General features: G+C 40.5%; 1 protein-coding gene across 1 annotated transcript; it reads left to right on the top strand.

Moving 5' to 3' along the window:
* The first annotated feature begins 1,161 nt into the window (after nucleotides 1–1,161).
* Nucleotides 1,162–22,084, top strand: LOC128726976 (heterogeneous nuclear ribonucleoprotein K). The gene is made up of 10 exons (XM_053820830.1): nucleotides 1,162–1,209; nucleotides 7,001–7,202; nucleotides 7,378–7,434; nucleotides 9,931–9,974; nucleotides 12,004–12,076; nucleotides 13,018–13,116; nucleotides 19,069–19,502; nucleotides 19,585–19,804; nucleotides 19,908–20,077; nucleotides 20,675–22,084. Exons 2-10 carry the CDS (start codon nucleotides 7,008–7,010, stop codon nucleotides 20,724–20,726), a joined length of 1,344 nt encoding a protein of 447 aa, XP_053676805.1. The 5' UTR covers nucleotides 1,162–1,209; nucleotides 7,001–7,007; the 3' UTR covers nucleotides 20,727–22,084.
* The last annotated feature ends 129 nt before the right edge of the window (nucleotides 22,085–22,213 follow it).

Below are 22,213 nucleotides of genomic sequence, written 5' to 3'. Positions count from 1 at the left end.
TATGCTAAGGGAAAACTGTAGCGCGTCACTTAATGCACTTGCAATGTTGAGTTGTAGCAGCATTTGGTTGAACTGCCCTTATTCGATAGCACTTGATTGCTCTTCATAATTTGTGAAACTTCTCCATAGATGAATCCTATATAAGCTTGCCTTAGTCGGTACTTCTATCGCCTGTTTTGAGCATTTTGTATCGGTGTGCAATTAAGTTGAATGATCAGTAAACAATCAGCAAATTTGTTTATAATTATCCTGTGAAGTTGACGTTAATCTGACGTTCATTTTTCCATGAAGGCCAATTTTAAAAATTTTAAATAAAATGTTAGACAACAGCCTAAAGGCCTTTTAACAGATCGTGCGAAATTAAATTGCGGAAAATTCAGAATGAAAATCAGAGTAATTCATACCGTATGATGAATGAACTCCATATGATATATGAATCAATGTTTCTAAGGATGTGAACCAACTTCTAGCCGAAGGGTGTTTGCATTAGATATGTTTGATTTGAGTATAAATTGTTTCACAACGACAAAAATGTTGATTTTCTATCGTTTGGTATGAATTATGAAGATTTTCATTTAGAATTTTATATAAAAGAGCAAATATCGTTCGAATGCGCTGGGTTCTGTAATCATGGCCTTTACAGGTTATGATCAATTGTTAAATGTGGTAGTTTCAAAGCTTTGAATATTTTTTAAATCGTATCCTATGATCAATTTTTAAAGTCATTCGATTAAATAAAAAATAGTAGTACATTTTAGCTAATTTGGCACTACCCACTAAAGTGAATATGGAAAAGGCCTTTGCATGAGATCATTATGCTATCACATACGCGTTCAACTTCTCAGCGGTGTAAAATAAACGAGTGATATCACTGTCACAGTTTGGATGATTCTTACAGCGGTTGCACTGCTGGGAACAGGAAAGAAGTGAATTATTGCAAATAATTAAAGGAAATCATTAAGTGCGGATATTTGCATTTGTGCAGAAAATATTGCCAGCAGTTTCATAGAACGCCTTTGTTGCATGGTCCAGGAACTACGCAGTCTGCAGGACATTGAGGTATAATCTAGAAGAAGAAGTAAAGAAGAAGCGTTCAAACGTCAATCCGCACATCAAGCCACGCCAAGCTTTAGGGAAAAGTGTTTTTCGCTAAAAGTACCAGCCATAAACAAAGAAGGTGCAAAAACGTGTGTGTTCTAAGCAAACGGGGTAAGTGCGTATTGGCGGACATTGTCCGGCTTTAGTTAATATGTGGGAAAGCAAAAATGAGATCGCGAAGCGTGAGTGCGCGTGATAATCTTAGCGGTAGCGTTGTCGGCAGCACAGCGACTACAGAAGGGTGTACCGAGCAGTGCAGCGTACTGTGGCGCCGCAGCGATATCCTTTCGAACGGTGAAGGAAAACGTGCACTTGAAGGTCACTGCGAACCGGTTTCTTAATCTGGAGTGTGCCGAGAGTGGAATGTCGTATTGCACGCCGCCAAGGTTCAAGAAATGGTCGAGGTCGATCGAGATCAGGTCGAATTTATCCACGTTATGCAATGTGGCCCGGCGTGAGCAGCAATTCTAACCACACACACTGACCGGGAACATTCCCGAATGGAGAAAGTTCCTAATGCGGTCGGATGGAAATGGTACCTCGTGGGATTTTGTCGGTATGAAAGCAAAACTAGACAAAAAGAATGGCGAAATGCGCGTTTGCTCGACTTGCCGCGCACGTTTGTCCGAGTAAAATCTCATTTTCCGTCGTTTGCAAGAATGTCATCGACAGAAGAGAAAACTCTTCCTGTCGGTTTTCGGACAGCGCTGTGTAGTCTTCGCCATAACCGCCCCGAAAATGATTATATAATGTTCCGCAAGAATCTGGCTCGAAGCGGGCGGAAGAATGACCGAATGGGCGAATGAGAAATTCGTTGGGCATGTCTGAGAAGCCAAATATGGTGAGGCCATTCTACTTCACGGAAGATCGTTTCCGCCGTATAACGGTATTCTTTGTATCCCCGGATATCGGGGATCCACTCGTCGTGTATGTATTTTAGTGGGTCAAATTTCGCCGTTTGGTGAAAAAGGTGTTTTCTCAGCAATATGTAAATGTTGATCAAATATTTGCCGTGTCTTCGTCGGTCTCTTGTACCGACCGCTCATGGCGGATGTGTTTTGTCTGTTTTGTCTATGCTGAGTGTGTTCGGTGTGCCAATGCATGCAGGCGAACTAATTCGGACTTTAGCAGTATGATGAAAACAAAGAATAATGCGTGTCATTATTTTAGTGAAAAAAAAAACAAAAATAGTAAAAATGATGCAAAGATGCGTGTTGAAAGTGACTCACGTTTGAGTTTTATAGTCAACTTCCGCAGGATGTGATGGCCGTAGAAAAAAGATAGACCAAGCCAGAGAGAGAGAGAGAAAGAGAAGCAATGAAAAAGGCAATATTCTAAGCACAGTCGCGAGAAAAAGAAGGAAAGCAAGAAAACTTGGATCGATTTTCACTCCAGTAAGGAGTATATCTTCACAGCGAAAAGCCTTACAATTTTGGGAAGAAACCATATTGAAGCTGTTGGATTTATTTATTTGTTTTTGCTTCGCGTTTTGCTGGTGTGAAGCATTTAGGCTACTGCGTTGCTAGGAAAATGATGAAAGTATAAAATTTCTTGCTAACGTTTTGTAGCAACGAGCTACTGCTTGTTCGACTGGCTAACTGATAAGAAATACACATGCTTACTAACACGACTTCCAAGCGGAATAGTTTCCCTGTATGGAAACTAACGATTTGGCATGGATGTGCGGTCTTCATCATAGCAAGCGGGATTAGCGTAAGAAAGACAAGCAATTGATTAATTCTAAAACGTTGGAAAATTCAGGAATTGTCACAAGTCTTCTGGATACAGTATTTTTCTCCAGAAGAATCTAATGATGTGTAATACATTTCTTATCACGATTGCTGTATGTTTACTTTTTTGTCTTTTTTTTGTCAAACAGAATTTGTTAATCATGTTGGTCTATGACGATTGTTGACGGGTTTGAATCAAGATCTAGAGCTAGATATGAAAACTAAAGGATTTTTTTGATTTCAAATATTCGACCAACAGTAGCTGGATCAATGGGTTGCATAGCATTGACAAGATTTAAACAAACTCTCTGACAGTTATCAATCGATAGGTAGTAAAAAAAGAAGTTAGCATATATTACCGTGTAATGGGCCTAGTTAAACATGACAGTTACATAGAGCGTTATAGGTGTTCGCAGACGGGGCCACTTTGGCAAAAGCACACCACCAATATGTCCACAATCGGAGCGGAGACAACACAGAGATAACTTCCACACCAGCTACGTGCGGGGTGAGAAGAAAGCCAATGCCCGAACAATACTAACACCATCCCCTTTCGCAGAGACACCACCCCTTAATCATTACCGGCTATTGGTGGTCGGTAATCGGTGATATGGGTGGTTTGATGAGTGGAACTTTACGGAAAGAAACGGCCACTAGTATTGTCGCCGACACCATGGCAACCGATTTGTTTTGAAACCGGAGGAGAAATGTCAAACATTAGCCGGTAGGGTAAAAAGATAACTACCCGCCACTGGTGCGACTGGACAGGCTGGCGGCATGTGACCATCAATTTTGCTATTACATACATAATAGACACCACCGAGAAAGAAGGCTACTTTTCGAACGGGCGAATGAACGCACCATACGCGCAACGCTTAAAGCAACATGGGCGCTGGAAGTTCGTTTCGTTACGTCGATTCGAACGCGCGGAAGGAGCAGCCGGTGAGCGGACGATTAGAGGCAGGATGATAACTTCGTTTTTATATATCTGGAGCTAAAGTCCCGAACGCACGGCGAACTGTGGAAGGGGTAGGCCATCATTTGGCCAGTCTGACCATTTTTACAAAAGAGGAGGGAGGGTACGCAGGGCATTGTATCATTTGTCTTCGATTGATGTTCATAGCTATGTAATGCTGTGAAACCCGTTGAAGGAGAAAAAAATATGGTATTGCTTTTGCTTTATCGATGCAAATCATTTCGGAGGAACATACATTACTCTAATTGTAATATGCTGCCGGGGAAACGTATCATATAAGGCAATCGACAAATGTTAAATAATGATTATTACATAATTTCACAAACACACGACGATCGTGCCTGATGAATTCGAAGGATTGCTTCTTCACGACTTAGTGCATGGTCCATTACTTCTAATGCAAGATAAAGCGTCACCCTTAGGCTATGCTTAAAGTGTCATGAAGAAAAGATTGTAACATAGCTGGATTGCTTTCCAATGCTTCGCTAACTAGAGCTGTATGTGTCGATGGATAATAGCGTATAGCATCGTGTATTTTGAAATGTAATATATAGTATTGCACGTGAAAATTAGGCTTTGTATGTCTGCCACCTCTTACTTCATGTTGTATGAAACACGTGGCGAATTTCCGTACCATTTAGGTATACATTATTGATTATCATTTTGCATAGGCAAAACGGATGGAACTGTGCAGCTGTCTATGCATTTTTCAATAACCAAGACCTACAAAACCAAATCCCGTTGGTATCGTACATTCTCTTTGATGGCCTATGATGAAAAAATCTATTTTGTCTAATCAAATTGCAATTTTTTAAATGTTTGTAAGAAAATTACTACTAGTATTTTCATCTTTATGATGGTTTGTGTGTATGTAGTTGCATAAACATGCCAAATAAGGAATACCCTAACGTTTTTGTTAAATACTTTGAATTTAATTTTACTATTTTGTTGACTCGATTAGTGCAGATCCATTAATTCACTTGTCGTATCGAGAGCGGAATAACCTAACTGGATACTTTCTCTAATTTTTAAAAAATTATTTTATAATGTAACTTATCATGGAAACGTATTGTATTTTTATAACATATTTATAACCTATTGTCCAAGATATAACCAATCGGTAACTTCATAAGTCATATATTAAAAGGTTAATTTCTGTATCTACTATTTATTTTTATATCAGCAGAATCTTGCATACTCAAATGTGAGGTAGAAATAACTCAATTAAATGTAAAGCTTTCAAAGATGGCAAAATACTGCGTAATCGCAATCAATGGCAACTGCGACCTACACCTGTACAGTTGGAATTTGTGATCTGGCAGGAGAGAAAAGTAAATTGCTCACCGGTTTCATCCCCATCCCCCTGCACACCAGCGCTCATTCGCCCACTGATCCGTAGTGGCGGTGCGTTTTAGCGCCGCACGTTGAGATCTATTAGATCTGCGTAGGCCATACAAACTTGTTTGAGTATTTTGTTTACAGCTCAGCAGAATATGCAGAGGCAAACACTGCGAGTGACAACTATGCTGGTTTTCAGTCTGTTTTAGTGGGTCAAGCGGTCCGTGAGATCACTCTTGATCGCGTTTCGTTTTCAATACGCAAGTTTTTGTTTTTTTAGCTCCAGTGCAACGATAAGAAGGTATCGAAAAAGTTCTAATAACCGTTTTTTTTCGAGTCTTCACAATGTGGTTGTGATCAAAGCTTAGGCTTCTAAATTTTAATTTTAGTCGAGTACTGCTTTTGAGCATTACAAAAAAAAGAAGTCCACTACACGGTTGTTCATGTTTGCTCTGTCCTATATATTGCAGATACCGTGAGTATTGGTATTGGAAAATAATTTTCCAGCAACCACGCTATTAGGCGTCAATAGCGGTGAAAAGAGAAAAACAAATTACTAGTTTCGAGTTGTAAGCTACGGTGGTGTTGTTGCTCGTGCCGCTATGTGGTAATACTTTCGTGGCATGTGTAATGATTAAGTTCTGTCCGAGGGGTACGCCACAGAGTATCCTAGCTCTCTTTTCCCTTGTGAATGTCTACATAATGGCTGGGAAAGCTAGTATAGAGAGAATAGATAGACACTTACGTGTACCAATGATGTGTCCAGTGGTGTCTATCTAGTAAATATGTCCCTTCGATTGATAGTGCTAGTACATGGTGGATGAACTTCCCCTTCGCCAAATGGAACACTCAGACAAATGTTCTTGATGCTCTTTGCTTGCAGCAAGTCTATCGAGGGCTCAGCAAATTTTATCAATAAATATGAGTCTACTTGTAACATCACCATCAGTTCCACACTTCCGGTGCATCTAAATGGTTCTTTGGTTCTGATCCTCTTCTGACCAAGAGGTTCAGCATTCTGAGTATAAGTAGGAGTATTCATGTTGGTGCAGAATAGTAGAATTTGGCTATAGTATGCAATAGTGAAGGTGCTTTGGTGTGTTTCGGAATTATAAAAGTGGATTGATAAAAGATTCTTGTTTAAGAAACGTCACTATGATGAGGTACATGAATGCTATAAGTAAAAAAACGACGCTGTGATTTCTTATTTGTTATATCTTTCGTTTTTTTATCTACATTTGACTTGCGTAGATGATTTTTTGAAGCAGTCAACATTTAAAAAAGAGATCTTTGAGAGTGTGCTAGATAAGGTATTTATCAAATATCAAGTTTAGCACACAAGCTCATTGCTGCTGTTGTTCACGTTTCCTTATAAGTTAACATCTAACAGTGTTTGTTACTGATGTAATCCGAGCAAATCCTACACAATAAAAGCCTACGAATGTCGTTTGTGGCGTAGGGTGATGCTTGTAGTGGAACCTATTTTACATTTTAAAATATGTGACAATCCCACTCAGCCATTGCAGCGCTTTGTGTTCTGTGGTTGCCGTTCGATAGTTGTAACAAGGTCTTTGAGCTCAACTTCTTTTACATGAATTGTTTGATCTTTCGATCGTAATAAGTCAATGCTAGATCAGTAATCCAGAATTGCTTAACAATATCTTTGGAACATTTGATTGTATTTCTCAATGTGCGAGTTGCTCGTCGGTATTGTAAGCTATGATATGAATAGGTAGCATTAGTGTATTCCCTATTACAGAAGCAAAGGTTAAAATCTTAAGTTTATCATACAGTATAAACCAAAAATCGTTAAAGAAGCAAGCATATTTTATTTCATACTTTTCCTACATTATTAAAGCAACAAAATGAAACGTGGAAACGAAGATGCTAGCGACGGCACTAATGAGGAGCAAGTACCGAACGAACAGGACGGATCGAACGATGAGCAGATTTCGAAAAACAATGCTCAAACCGAGGATTCATCAGATTCTAGCACAAAGTCCTCCGTTAAGCGGATGCGCTCCGAGGAACAGGAGATTCGGTTGCTGATTCCGAGCAAGGTAAGCCAACAGAGTGGGTTTAATTTGTGTCTTACGTCAAGTCTTACGAATGTACTATTATTGATGAATGTCATGTACTAATACATACTTTTCTCGTTTCTTTTTGATTTTCACGCATTATCATACACAACTATATAATTTCACTGATGACTGATTGTATTTTTCCACTCACAAGATGGCTGGAGCTATCATAGGAAAAGGCGGCCATAATATACAAAAGCTGCGAACAGAGGTATGGTCACAGATAATTAAGTTGTAGTAATGAATATCTAATATGATCAGTTCTGTTAACTTGCTAATTTTGTTTTATTGGACTCTGCTTTTGACAACGGCACGATTATTAGTTAACCAAATCTTACTCTGAATTGTTTATTGCAGAATATAATTATTAGAACGAAAATATATTAGAATCACTGTAAAGTATTTTTTCATACAATGAATAACGATGCTTCAATGATATGAATGATAATAATCATAATGAAGAATTTCAATAGATGGGAAAAGAGGTAGCAAGTTCTAGTTTTAACAGAATAGATGTAAAACATGATAAATGCCTTTCGTTACGGAAAATCCTATCGTAGAAAATCGACGCAATATATACTAACCGAATATATTTCTTCTTTGGCAACGAACTTGATGCAATAGGGAATGCGATATTTTGCTCTTGAAAAATTTACATGTGTCCCTGGTTTTAACTTGGTGCGATATTCATTAATTGGTCCAGCAAACTGACATTGACTATAGGATAACATTTGCTTCGAGTAAAGTTTGGTTATTTGAATCGTTTTGTCCATAGATGTTTACAGTTTTGTTTCTGACAGTTGTACAATTAACAGTTTTCTTCCTTCGATTGTCTTCTGATTTCTCACCTTTGTTGCTGTTTATAGTGAATGGTTTACCCCCAACGTGAATCTTTATCTAAATATGATTTTTTCTTCTTTTCCCTCTTCCCCATGTCGCAAATTCTGTAAACAATCGATTCTCGGGTGCATTGAACTGTTGGTATCGAATTCAAATTCAAAAATGACTACTCATGTTCATCTACTGCTACTACTACCACCACCACCACACTGGCCCTACTATCACCACTACCGTAACTACAAAAAATGCCGCCTATTTGAACGCGTGCTGATTAACAAATCAAATCGTCCTAAAACAATATCCTGGTCCCGCGTGGTGGTATCTGCAAACCCGATATTGATGATGTCCTGGCGATGGCGTGGGGCGCCCTGTCCATTGATGAATCGTTCTCTGTGCACATTACACAATAACACAAATACACTTAATTTCTTCGGTATTGGCCGACACGAACGAAAACCCGGCACACCGAATATTGCGCCATATCACTTTGTGTAAACGATCCCGCCTTGGTGGATGCCTCGTAACGGCTCTGCAATATTCCCTTCTGGATGGCATACGGAAACGTTCCTTCTAATATAATAACGATTCCATCATTATTATATCATCGCTACTGTAATGATGTGCTCGACTCCAAATGACTGCCTGCCTTACCATCATTGCCACCATCACGATCACTCGGCGTCTGGTCTCTGACGGGTCCGTACTCAAATCTATGCTGGCTACTGGCGGTGACTTCACATTCTAAATCGTAATACCGGAATACTCGATCACCTGATCGGTGGCTGTTTTGTCTTTGATTCACGTTCTCGCTCACCACCCACCCACTTGCCCGATCGCCTGCCTGCTCGCTTGATTCTTGACTCTTGGTTCTATACCAACTTTAAAATGGGCCCGGTTCGTTTCGTCTGGAAATAAATCTCGATCGTCTGGTAATGCAACCATGTTATCAAATCCACCATTAATACTGTATGGACAATCAACCAAACTCCCTCATGCAACAAATGGCTGCTGTTGTATGCGTTAACAACCTGGTTTGGTAAACGGTTAACGATCGGATCGAATCGTGACCATAATCCATATTATGGACCGGCGTATGAACGATTAACTCCCGAAACGGGGTCAATCATTGATCTGATCAAATCGAACATCTCGCGATCTCGTTAATGATCGAAATAACGTCCTGATGATCTTGTTGGTTGATGGTTCATAAACATCTTCTCTCTGGATTTGATCCGGAATATCTGCGCCACGATCATCATCATTGTCAACCAAAACTACTACTACCGCTACTACTACTACTACTACTACCACTACTACTACTACTACTACCACCATCGTCATCATGAAAACGACACCATTGTGTCGCTTTTAATTATCCTGCCTTGTGATGATCGCTCACGCCCGCCCGCCCGCCTGACTACTGGCCCGATCGCCCGCCCGCCTGCCCGCTCGCTCGTCCGTCTGTGCCTGACCTGACTCGGACTCATCTCTTCTGGAAAATAATATACATTTCTACTCTCTCTCTTCTCTCTCTCTTTCTCTCTCTCTCTCTTTCTCTCTTTTCCAATGGTGGTCCTATGCACATGTGTCGCTGGACATGTGTATGTGTCACGAACGGCGCACCGTGTTCCCAACATCGTTTGATTAATCAAACCCCCAAAATACGAAACCGAAATCAAACTGTGCATTGCCAACCCAATGTTCAACCTAATACTCTACGACTCTACAAACCTGTGTCTGTGTGTCGTGTGTATGTGCGTGTGTCACCAAAAACAAACAAATCAAAAATCTATAAAATACCACTACCACAATCTTCTTCTGTGCGGCTGCGTGTCCTTTGTGCGCACATCATCCCCCCAATGCGCAGTATCAAGCCCAAGTGAATGTAGGCGACTGTACTGGCCCCGAACGGTAAAGACCTCTTTCTTTTATTTTACTCTACATATTCTCTAAGCAATCGACAAAAATACTACAATAATTTTATCCCAACCAAAAAAAAAATGATCCATTATAAACATGTCTTTCCATGACCTACAAGCAGTGTTACCAATATAATCCCATTTCGCAATCGTTCTTAAATGTGAATTTTGTGAATACCTTACGATTGCCCATTACCCCTTTTGTCCTGGGATGATGAAGTCAAATTTTCCGAGACATTTTAAGCTTCATGAAATTATCATTCTATCGAGAAAAGCATTGCTTTTAGGAAAATAATAAAATATACTTGCTCTGCTACCTTTGTATCAATTCATACATGCATGATTCATACCTTTCGTAATGCATCTGATAAAACATGCATGCATTCTCATTCGATTTGCATTTTTGTGCAGAAGTGGAGAAGCACAAGTTAGATCTTGCCAATAACGATGTTGTTTTAATATGATTGATCAAAAAATGGTTGAAAATATGTTTTCCCTGAATATGCAATAAATTCCAATGTTTTTCATTTGTTTTTCCAGATTGCAATGCTTGAATTGAATGATAATTGTCATGGTAAAAGTTTTGCTCGTGTTGTGGAAATTCATGGCATATAGAAAAGCTATTCAATACATGTGTCTCGTGAATCTAAATCATTACGAAATCATTTGATCGTGGATGATTGAAAAAGATAGAACCTATGTGTGTGTTCCAGTATATAATATCAAGTTTTGTATCTGTTTGTTTTCTCCGTGTTAAAGTATCATCACCTATGCTCGTAGAATACCTCTTAATTGAAATAACCATTCATTCCTTTCGTACCCGTGCGAGTTTGCTTTTCCGCAAGAAGTCTGTAACTCCTGAATAGATTGTCCTCTCTCCCACTTCCCAGAATCAGAGTTTCCTGAAATAGTTTAAGATATATCATATGAAAACGTTTCTTGGATCACAATTTATTCACCGTTTATTCCGTTGTGTTGCTCATAAGCCTTCCCTCCCTGAACATATACCGCAGAATTGTGTGTTTATTTATTTTTTGTTCATCTCTGTGTGTCTGTTTCGTTTGTTTATCTGTATCCTGATAATCGCAACCGGAGGTTTCTCTTCTTCGGACCACTCTTACTACTGACTGCCTCGCTGTTCATGTGATTGCATTCTCTTGACCACGATTTTGTGCTCCAGTTGCTTCCGTTTCGTTTCTATACAACATGCTCTTATGCCTATAGTCTTGGCTTGTTATTATCCTTTTTGTTCATTCCATTATTTGATTTTCATTATTGATTTTGGCTTTGCAAACGGCTGCAAAAAATTATTGATGCAATGTTATTTCAAATCATTTTAATTGTAAAAATTATTAACAGCATTAAAAAAGTAATATTTATCTGATTAATACATGCAGTGCATTCTCCGGTTAAAAATAGCCAAAAGTTAGCCAAAAGCAACTAAAGCTTGAAATAGATATAAATTGATTGTTGCGATTTTTACTTAGCTATAATGCAAGGATACAAGGTGTTCGGTAATTCTAATCGTTACTGTAGTTTTGATCACTCCCCCTTAACAAAAAATGTATGACGTTTGTCTCTAAAATGCATTCACAGTACACAAATTCTCAATCGTGTTTAACACTGTATGTATCCTCACGGCCTTCGTAACTTCCGTCTGTACCCATTGTTTCACCAAATTTTAGTAATTTTGGCGACTTTGTTCGATGAAATTTCCCTAAATTATGACGCCATCCTAACTACATATTTTTTCATTACGTTTGCATAGTATGCAGTTCTATGATAGAATTTAACGATACGACATACTATGTAAATCTTCCTCGTGAAGGAGAGGATCATTTGTTTTATTGTTTATATGTAACTACATCAATGTAATTATGCGATTTTGTGAACGCGAGTCTTGTTGTTGTACACGAAGCTGAGGCATAAGTTATTTTAATCGTTTCTTATACCCATCCAAAAACGCTTACTAATCTGGTAACTGTTATTTCTATTCTTTATCCTGATCGTTGTATTTTCAGTGTTCTTACAATTGGTGGCGATATGGAGACAGTTACAAAAGTAGTGAAAGATGTAATGAAGCATCTTGATCGGGTGAGTACATTTAACTGTATAGCATTATACAACATTTGAAGTGATTATGCAAAAATGCGTTAGGATGATGACATTTGAAATTTTGTCCTGTGGATTCATATAAATATTGCATAATATGGATCATTCTATTGACCGATTCCTTAGATACCAGTGTGGCATTACATTGAGCTCTAAAATTATGCAAATATTTATTTTGTAGCTAAAATTTATATTTAAATGCATTTATTGGTTAGCTGTATACCTTAAGTTACACCTAATAGGTTGTGTAAATGTACGTTTATAGTAATGCATATAAAAATAAAGCTGTTCCGAATAAAGAATGAACATGATTACGTTGTAACTCAATCCATGGAGTCCGGACATGCAATAGTAGTCCACACAATCCAAAGAATGACTCCCATGCGTCCAGTAGGTCGTCTATCCTTGTCATCCAAAACACAACCCGTGATTCCCAGCGCCCCGCAATTGATATCGCGTGTTTTCCGTAATTACAAGTTTAAATTTTTATAAAGTGCATGGCGTCAGATTGTCTGTACTATACCTGAATGTGTGCATATTTACTTAGATTTTGTTCGTATTGATGTATGTGTGTGGATTGGTTTTTTCAATGTTTCTACTATTCTACATCTGGAATTATGTTTACCGGTATCCCGTTTCACGAGAATTTTTTATTGGTGACGTAATGTATGTTGAGTTGTTTCCTTTATTCTGGATCCTTCGAAATAATTCAACTAATTGTCCATGAATACATTGGCTGAAGTTCATCAGATCAAATGTTTATATCTATTAGTAGTTCAAAAGAAATGATAGGGTATAAAATGTTACCAAGATTACATATATAATCACACGTGTCACGATTTATTTTCTATTTTTATTAATCATTTTGTTAGTATTTTAACTTAATTCGATTTTTTTCTTCTTTCTTTTGTCATATGAACTAGGCTGGAGATAATGAATTCGAACTGAGAATACTGATTCATCTAAGTCTGGCCGGATGCGTCATCGGGCGTGGTGGAAGCAAAATAAAGGAGATCAAGGATGTAAGTACATGGGCGCTCTTTGATGTGGGCCAATTGTAGCCTTTTCAACGTGTTACAGTTCTACCTGTCGTGAATGAGTTGAATCTTTTATCATCAAACAGTCGATAAATTATGAATGACGAGCCAACAATTTAAGTGCCGTAGAATGTGTCGGATTCGCTGGCGTCGATGTAGGATTGTTTTTGTTTCACTTGGATGACGACAGACCGATGAGTGTGACCGTTACCCCCACAAACGTCTATGCCGTAGTGGATTCATGTTGACCATGTAAAATTGATCCTTTCCCTGCGCTGCTCGCTGGAGCCTATGTCGATTGTATGGTTTGCATCCTTCGTTAGAAATGAAAAAGAATAGGTACTTGCGTGATGTCGATTTTCATAGCAACATGACGTCATCGTAAGGACGAATGGCACCGCAGTGCGAAGAGGAGAGTCCAGCTACTACTAGTGGTGGCTCTGATTATGGTAACTGATTTGGATACGAATATTTCGTGTACGCCAATCCATCGTAATGTTACATTGAGTTAACATCTCCTCATAGGGGAATGAAAGTCAAAAATGCATATAAAATGGTTTCTATCCTCGCAACCATTTTTGGAGTATGTTCAATTTTACAGCCTGTAAATTCTGGTCAACATTATCATCATCATCATCATCATCATCATCGGCAGCATGAACATCCAGAAATTTGTCGACGTAGTCGTATTAGCGTCGAGCTCGCGCCAGCGAGGTGCCACTGGGAAATTTTACCGGGAAAGGCGTTGTAGGGAAAAGTAGCATTTAGCTAGACCGTCGAATGATCGACAGTCGGGTATCGGTGCGACGACTAGTACGACGAGGAAGGGTGGTTGCTGTCTGCAACCAAGTATTTAACGGCGCCAGAAGTATGTGTTGGACTGCTGCGTTTTTTCTCCTCATTGCCACAGGCCCCCCCCGGTGGTGCGTCTCTCTGTGGCCGTAGTGCGCTCTAGCGACGGGAGTGTGTAATTCTGGTGAACAGATGACAAAAGCAAATCGTTATTAAGATACGCACGGAACCGTGACGACGGTGGATGTTGTGTGTGGCATGATAAGCGCACGTATGTGGTAGTAAACCCCGCAGCGGGTCATGCACACGCACACTTTGTCCTGTGTAGCTGCTCCAAATGCCGTTTCCCATCGCCCGATGTCCTTACGAGCACGCAAGAGGAGATCGTAGAGTTGCAGACTGGTCATCTACCGCTACCAGATGGCGGTAGTGGCGGTTATGACCTCCTTTTGCTCTTCCGCCCCTTCGTGATGCATGCGGGAAACTATTTCCAGCGTTTCATGGAAATAATTATGACTCTAACCACTGGTTATAATGAGTGCATTGTACATTTGCTTTCTTGGCTCTCACCATTGGCGCTGTTTCATGTCCTTGTTGGTCCATCGAAAGAGACAAGGGGGGTTTGCGGTGATGGCAGTGGTTCCCAAATGTAGGGTAATTACGGTACAGTTTTCAGGCGACACACGGTTTGTTGGAGCTCGCATGAGCTGTGCATCCCTTGTGGTTTTTCGTTGATGACAAGCGGAGCGGTTGTCATATGGATTTGAAGGCTAGACATTGTGGGACGTGGGCATGAAACTATATTACCATTAAAATTTAACCGATTGGGGATCTATGCAGGTTATGCATCTGTCGAAGGCGTTACAATAGACGGTGTTTTTCCTGATGATGATTTTGTTGTTTGCAGGCTAATAGATTCAAAATGGGCGGTATTCTGGTGCTGGAATTGACTTGAATCGAACGAGAATTTAATACTTTTATAGAAAAAATATTTTTTGTTTAAAGATTATGCATGTTTTGCTAAATTCGTTCGAATTTTCCCTAAAGTATGCAATACGGTGTTTCCTAGTACACGATAGAATAGAATTTTTCGTGATACAGCGAGAATGTTAGCTAATATAAATTTCGACTTGAGTACACGTCGAAACTAGGGACTCCCATGAAGAAACATTAATGGCATTTTATACAGCACCGAATCGAACACCGCGGGCAAGCATACATGCAACAGTGGAACGGCAGGACCTTTTTCTTGTTCCCTGCCATATGGAAACGCAGTAGGCAAGCTGCAGGCAGGTGCTAGCACGAGCCGCATACATACAAACTTGCCAGAGAGGGGTATCCTATTGATTGATTGTAGAAAATAAGCTCTAACATAGCATGGCGCGTACAACAGGAAGAAGGAACAGCGTGCCAGCTGCAGCAGCAACCGCGGCAGTCACCAGCGGGTGTACCGAAGAATGGTATTCTGCGTTTACCTCTTGAAGAAGGACGAAAGGAAAAGAAAAATGCAATAGGCGCGCAAAGAAGAACTGTTTGACGAGACAGGGCCGCAGCGGCCGTCGTCCTCTCGTTCGTATAGCCTATTGTCAGTGAGAGTGTCAAGCAAGAAGCGTGAGATGGTAAGCTTTCACGAAGAAGAAAAGGCAAAAGGATCTTCCAAGAAAGGCAAAAGTACCACCGGATTCGATGATGTATGCAGTCACGTGCTTGCCTCTGTATGCGTGCACGTGTGCGAGAGTGCAATTGTGAGTGCGGGAGAGCAAACAGCGATCGCTTTCATATTATGAGCAGCAGCGCGGCATCGTAGAATCCTTTTTGTGCGTGGCAGATGGAGAGCCGCAGAGTGAGACGAATGGCGGTTGAACAAGGATACCCGTACCCATCTGCGCGATGCGCGAGGGAGCAAACGAACCCCACAGCAAGGAGACGAAGATAATAACGAGCCAGAGTTAAGGCATGCGCAACAGCTTTCTACTCAGAGGACACGTTTCTCGCCGTTCAGTTGGCATTGGACAGTTGCGATTCGAGGAACGGCGTTTATAGGCCGGCATTATTTCGCTCAGTTGAATCTTGTCTAGTTCAGAGCATACAGATTGTTCAAAATAAGGTTTCAATTGCATCAATAGTTTCCTGTGCTCTTGCTCATAGTTGATTGATGTATGGTGGATTGTGTTTTATTAATAGTTTGTTTCTATTCCGTTGCTTGCTCATCAAAAAACAACTAATTTGCCGCAAGGAACAACAAAGTGATATTTTTTGTTAAACGCATCTAACAAAAATCTTTACACATCATCATATCCTACATTGAGTGGTGGACAGTTGGTTGTAAAAGAGGTGGAAATTTTCCAACCTCTCTTGGGACGCCACCACCGCTAGGTGCGTGTTACTCCAGCAAGAACGTCTTGAACACGAAAGAAGGTGATGATGGTTGGCACTCTTTCACGAACAGGCAAAGATGGTGGTGTGTGTGCGCGCGCGCTTCCTGCATGTTCCCTTTTCACTCCCCAGCGATCATGGGTCACTTAGGTGGTGCTTTGTTTTCGGTACGTCCTGTTGCGGTATCGAACAAAGAAATATTTCAATTTGTCTCCATTGAGAGCGAGACGATGCTATTCCTAGCCGAGGAGTCCAGCCCCCCCCGAGCCGTTGAGTCAGTGTGCGGTGTAATGATGCAGCTCGTACGGCCTGCAGTTGTTCATTGCACTTTTCTTTCATCAACATTATTGTACAAGGGAGATGAAATCATCACCTCAACACACGGGTAAGCCTACAATATTCTCCCTGTCCTCTTACAGTTATGCTACAATTTCGATCCCTCTCACTTAAAGAAATTCTAAATGTCCTGAGCAAACGCACACTGCTACTGTGGTACGGTGTCCTTTCTGATGTGTGAATCATATACCTGTACGCTTATTTCCAAGCGCAAACGAGGGCGGAAAGCTGATAACCATGGATTTGTATTAATTTTTGCTTAACTCGTCGCATTTATCACGTTCGTGTGTGAAAAGAGAAACACATTGGATCGATAAAAAGTGTTAAATTCGAACTGAATCCTTAGTTGTGTTTCCGGTAGCACGTTATTCGTTGCCTGTTCGGTTTCGACTCCAATTTGGTCACTATCTCACACAGACAGCGAAGCACTTGTAATGATGCTCACGCGAGGTTTTGTGGCAATGACTGTCGATGATAGTAAATGACGCGAAATTTGGATCCGTCCATTGGGTGTCCGTCAGTCAATGATAGCAAATTGCTAAACGATTGGCATATTGTTTTGCGAGCAAATGTAAATTATGACCAAAGTTTTTCTTAAGATTAAACGTTAAGAATACCCGTTTGAACGGCAGAAGTACAAGAAATAATTTGCAAAAACTACGCTTATATTTTGTCATTGCGAAGCGTTTTCCAAAAGAGTTGGGTTTCACAAATTCGTGTAATATAAATTTTGAGGTAAAAAACGGAATCGGCTGCACACATATGCCATATAGAAGCGTGAAGAAGCTGTGAAAATAAACGCGAAGAAATGTTTCGTTTCGCATCCAGCTGTCCTTTCAGGACGTCTTGTGAACGTTTTTTTTTGTATATTGTGTTCAACCTTCCTTCGTTCCTGCGTACGATGTGCGCTGTGAATTTGTCTGTGTATGCGTCGTCATTAATGAGAGTTATCCCTGCTCTGCTGTACATCTGCCTCATCATCATCACGTTGTCGATCGTAATTTAGCGTGTCCCCTGTTGCGTGAAATGTCATCTTTTTTTTTCTTATGTGCTGGCTCTACTCTCCCGCATTTTCTTTACCAGAGCATCCAGGTCGTGCACAAACGTAGAATAATGTCATCCTGACGAAGGAGGAAATAGTAAGACGAAATGAAAAAAAAAATGCTCGTCGCCGAGTGTTAAGGTGTATGTAACTACGTACACAACCGTAGGCCGAAATATGGGGGAATAGGAATGGAAGGAAACCAGTAGAATTAATTTGAACTGGTATGTCGGAAAAGCGTAGTAACCACCTTAATTTCAGCCTACTCTGTATGAGTGTGTGCTTGCCGGTTTTGATCTGTCAGTCAAGCTGAGGCTGTCGGATTCAGGTTTTCTTGCTGCTCCTTTTTTTTTTAAACTATCGTTCCGATAATTATTTCGTGTGTGTTTTTTCTTTCCTTTTTATGTTCACCATTCGTTCGTACAGCTGCTTCAGGATTTCGCCCTTGTACTTTCTCAGCTCTCCGTAACTACACCGCATCCGTTAGTTGCGTTTACGCTTTGTGATATTCTTCTGCTTCCTGCGTATCCGTTCGTTCTGTTTCCACTTCCATCCGTTTTCGGAACATTTTGGGCGCCAGAAAAGCTATCTTATGCTACTGGCGCAGATGGTGTGGCACGTTACCGCGATCGTAAGCCTCTTCGGCACAGGAAACGCTCGTAGACAGCGCAAAGGAAGGATACAGGTCCAGTACAGATGCATCGCTCATGTCTCACATAAACCGTGTGGTCGCACATGCGGTTCGCATGCATTCCTTGACTACTCTTATGTGCCAAAAACGGCATGAGTAGGCATTGGGCATATGTTTTGGCACTCTGTTCACGACCTTCGATGAGTTGAGTAAAGGGGAAGTTTTAGATACAGTAGGGGAACAATGTCAAGGAACATTTGAATATGAGTTCATTCCGTTTGCGCCTTTTCGACATTTCCTTTGTTTTTCTTTTCGTTCGCTTGTTCCTTTAGGGGTTCCTGGGGAGAGCACAGAAAAGAAGGCAAATATGGCTACACCGTAACGAAGATCAGTAAATACGAGGGTACAGACGAAAATTCAGACCGGTAATTATTGCCAAACGTATCTGAGGGGAACCAGATGTTCGCCGTGTTCAATTTCAATGAAACTTACCTTTCATTTCAACGATCGTCAGAGGATGTCTTTTGTTCGGTAGAACACTAAATAAAAGTCTTTGTTTTTTATTTCAAATACTGATGGCTACAAATGAAACAGTAAAATTCTTATCTTAATTTTTTTTATTTTTACATTTTTATGGTAAAATAATAGCAAAAGTGTAATTCTTCCATGTTCAGAAATGTAAAAAAAACATGAATTATATACTTCCATAGGATTTCAATGCATTGAATTAATAAAATATTTTGTTTGCCTTTTTTTATAGGAAATAGGATGTCGTTTGAAGATCTTCTCAAACATCCCACCGCAAAGCACAGACCGCATTGCTCAAGTGATAGGCAGCGAGGAACAGTGTCTGAAGACGCTGAACGAGATCATCAAGCTGATCAAGGGCACGCCGATTAAGGGGCCGGTGCATAACTATGACCCGCACAACTACGACGATTTGTACGCCGACGAGTACGGTGGCTACGGTGTCGGCGGAGGTGGTGGCGGTAGCGGAGGCTTCCGTAATGGCGGTGGCGGTCGTGGAAACGCCACCGGTGCCGCACCTGGTAGCGGATACGATCGTCGAGGTGGAGGCGGAGGTGATCGGTTTGATGACCGTGGACGTGCCAATCGTGGCTACGATCGAGGAAACGATCGTGCGAACCGTGGAGCTGCAGCGGGAGCTGGAGGTGGCGGTGGTGGTGGAATGAGGTAGGCAACAGGATGAGGTGGAGATAGGTTTTCTGCGTTTTCCAACGAGACGATACATTTGCGAATATTCCTTTCATCTTAGGGACAGAGATTACATCAATCCTTGGGCTAATCCCATCAATGGAAACAACATGGGAGGAAGCTTCGGTGGGGGAAACAGTCTGGCATTGGGAAGCCTCGGTAGTCTGAACCTAGGTGGTGCAGGAGGTAACTTGGGAAACGGAAGCCTTGGCAACTTTGGCGGCGGGAACAATGGTGCTATGGATAACAAAACCTCCACACAGGTCACAATTCCCAAAGATGTGAGTTGAAGTAATTCCCTACCTTGCCATACTATACTGGGCGTTGCTTGTTTCATTGTTCTAATAACCTCTGTTTGTTGTTTTTTTCTTTTTCACTGATCAGTTGGCTGGGGCTATCATTGGCAAGGAAGGTGGCCGAATACGTCGTATTCGGAATAAGTCTAACGCTTTTATACGGATAGACGAAGCCTTACCAGGATCGAATGATCGTATCATCACGATCACCGGCACGCCGAACGAAATTCAAGCTGCTCAATACATGCTACAACAAAGGTAATATCAAAACCTAAATTGAACATATACATAAAAGGCATTCATTAAACTCATTGGGAAAGATCATTAAAAGCTGTTATTCCGTTCTGCTAGTAAAGACAATTATGCAAAGGCATAATAAAATGCTGTTCGCGATGGTGGTTAGATTATTTGTGGTGATTCGTAAAATCAGGAGGATAAAATAATGGCGATTTGTGTGTGTGTTGCATTGTGATGTGTTAATCCGCTCATTTATTCGGTTCATTTGTGCTTTAATAACAAACATTTCTGTCAAATGCGCTATCGCTCTTCCAAAAGCAAGTCATTGTATGGAAGACTAGTGATTTTGTTGTTTGGCTTAAGATACTAACAATAAATCTCTCGTCTTTCTACAAAGTTTGCTCTTTGCTACCGACATAACGACAATAACAGGCCTGGCTACATCTCACCGACATAAATGTATAATGTGCGCATAGTCTGTTTAGTTGATTCGTTTGAAATTATCGTAAATAACAATTGTGTTTGATTCATTCATAGCTTAAATATAAAAACTATCGAAATGATGTTCATTCAAACAGTTCCTAATTTGTTTTTTGCTTATTTTATTTCTTTTTGCAGTGTTCGTGAGAACCTCAGTGGCACGGGATCAGTCGGCTTCAATCGTAATTAAGACCCACAAGCATTGCATAGCACGTTAAAGTGCCGCTGTTTCCTAGAACAGTGGTCCCACAAAGGAGAAAAGGAAGGGCGTGTGCTTGTATTAATAAACGAAATGAAATAAATTTTGTGAGTGCGTGGAGTGTAATTGGAATTTTCACAACAAAAAAAAACATAGAATGGTAGGACGAAAATAGCCTAGTCTCCTTCCTTGGATCATCAATCAGCAGAGCTAGTAGAAGGCGTGCAGCAATACGTTTTCTTTTGTTGAATGCTGTTTTTACAAGTAGCGAGAGGAGCGATCACTGTGGTTGAGCCTTTTATAGAAATGGAGCTGATATGTCGATCGCTAGAATGGATATTGGCAAGATTTAGCATTTGTATTAATCTCGACAGATTGGCTATTGTTGCATGTTTTACTTTCTGAAATAACAATAACCCCATCATCGGGTATTCCTATTATAGCAAAAACCATTGCCGGAAACCCATGATGTCAGCCATTGATGTAGGGAATAGGATTACACATAACTTGGTCATTTAATATCGTTTAGCATCATTCCTTCAAGCTATCACACCTCTTGACACACAGCTTCATGTTGTCCAAGTATAAACCTTGATCAAAACGATTATGCGACCCGCGAAGAACATAAGTAGGTTTTTGCTAGTGCATCACTAGAGGACCATTAGGTTGGTTCCAAGTTAATTATAAAACGGGCATTTTTCTTACGTTTAGTGGAGCAGTTATTCTACAATCAAAGCGCGGCAGGGTAGCTAGATTAGTTTTATGTTCATCTTCAATCCCAGATAGTGGTGTGCAGTCAGGTTTTTGGTTATGAGTTATGTTCAGCGACAAAGATTGACTATTGGTGCATAGGGGGGAAATTAAGGCACAACGGTGAAATCTGACAGAAAACAACTATGAAATGCGACAAATGCGTAATTTCCAGTAATCTCATGAATTTAATAAAACCAAATTAAAACAACCGCAAAAGCTAGGGATACTGTTTGTCCCCCGACATTCGTTCCACCCACACACTATGCATTGCGTTCGAAAAATAAATTCGATTACAAACAAGCATACACAACACAATACGCCAAACACCCTCTTAAAACTATCAGTACGTGAATGTCCTTTGTTTTTAGTGTAGTAATGGAGTGTCGTGATCGCGGTGACCCACAGTGCATTTTGACCTATTGATCTAACTTCCATTTACGTTAAGGTACTACGATAAACAAACCATATAATCAACCATCCAACCAGCCATCCAATGAACCAAACTTAAGACACACACGTGCGTACAGTTACAAAACCCGCGAAAAGCGCTTAACCGCTCAGCGACATGAATTAGTAACCCTTAAATATTCTACGATTTCATCTCTTTAAGCAGCATTGAAGTGTGTGTTTGTGTGTGTGTGGGTGCCGCTTTTAGGAAGCGAACTTATACTCGGATGAGCGTGCACATTAAATGTAACCTAATGACAGAAGAAACAGGACGATAA

The sequence above is a fragment of the Anopheles nili genome, chromosome 3 (assembly GCF_943737925.1).
Source record: "Anopheles nili chromosome 3, idAnoNiliSN_F5_01, whole genome shotgun sequence".
NCBI lineage: Eukaryota > Metazoa > Arthropoda > Insecta > Diptera > Culicidae > Anopheles > Anopheles nili.
The sequence above is the reverse complement of the archived record's forward strand: the minus strand, read 5'-3'. Positions and strand labels throughout refer to the sequence as shown.

What these genes read in the sequence shown, in the direction of transcription:
- LOC128726976 (XM_053820830.1), top strand. Translation starts at nt 7,008, where the DNA reads ATGAAACGTGGAAACGAAGATGCTAGCGACGGCACTAATGAGGAGCAA. An exon ending in GGTTGCTGATTCCGAGCAAG is followed by an intron (nt 7,203 to 7,377) that starts GTAAGCCAACAG and finishes TCCACTCACAAG; the next exon opens with ATGGCTGGAGCTATCATAGG. An exon ending in TACAAAAGCTGCGAACAGAG is followed by an intron (nt 7,435 to 9,930) that starts GTATGGTCACAG and finishes CCCAATGCGCAG; the next exon opens with TATCAAGCCCAAGTGAATGT.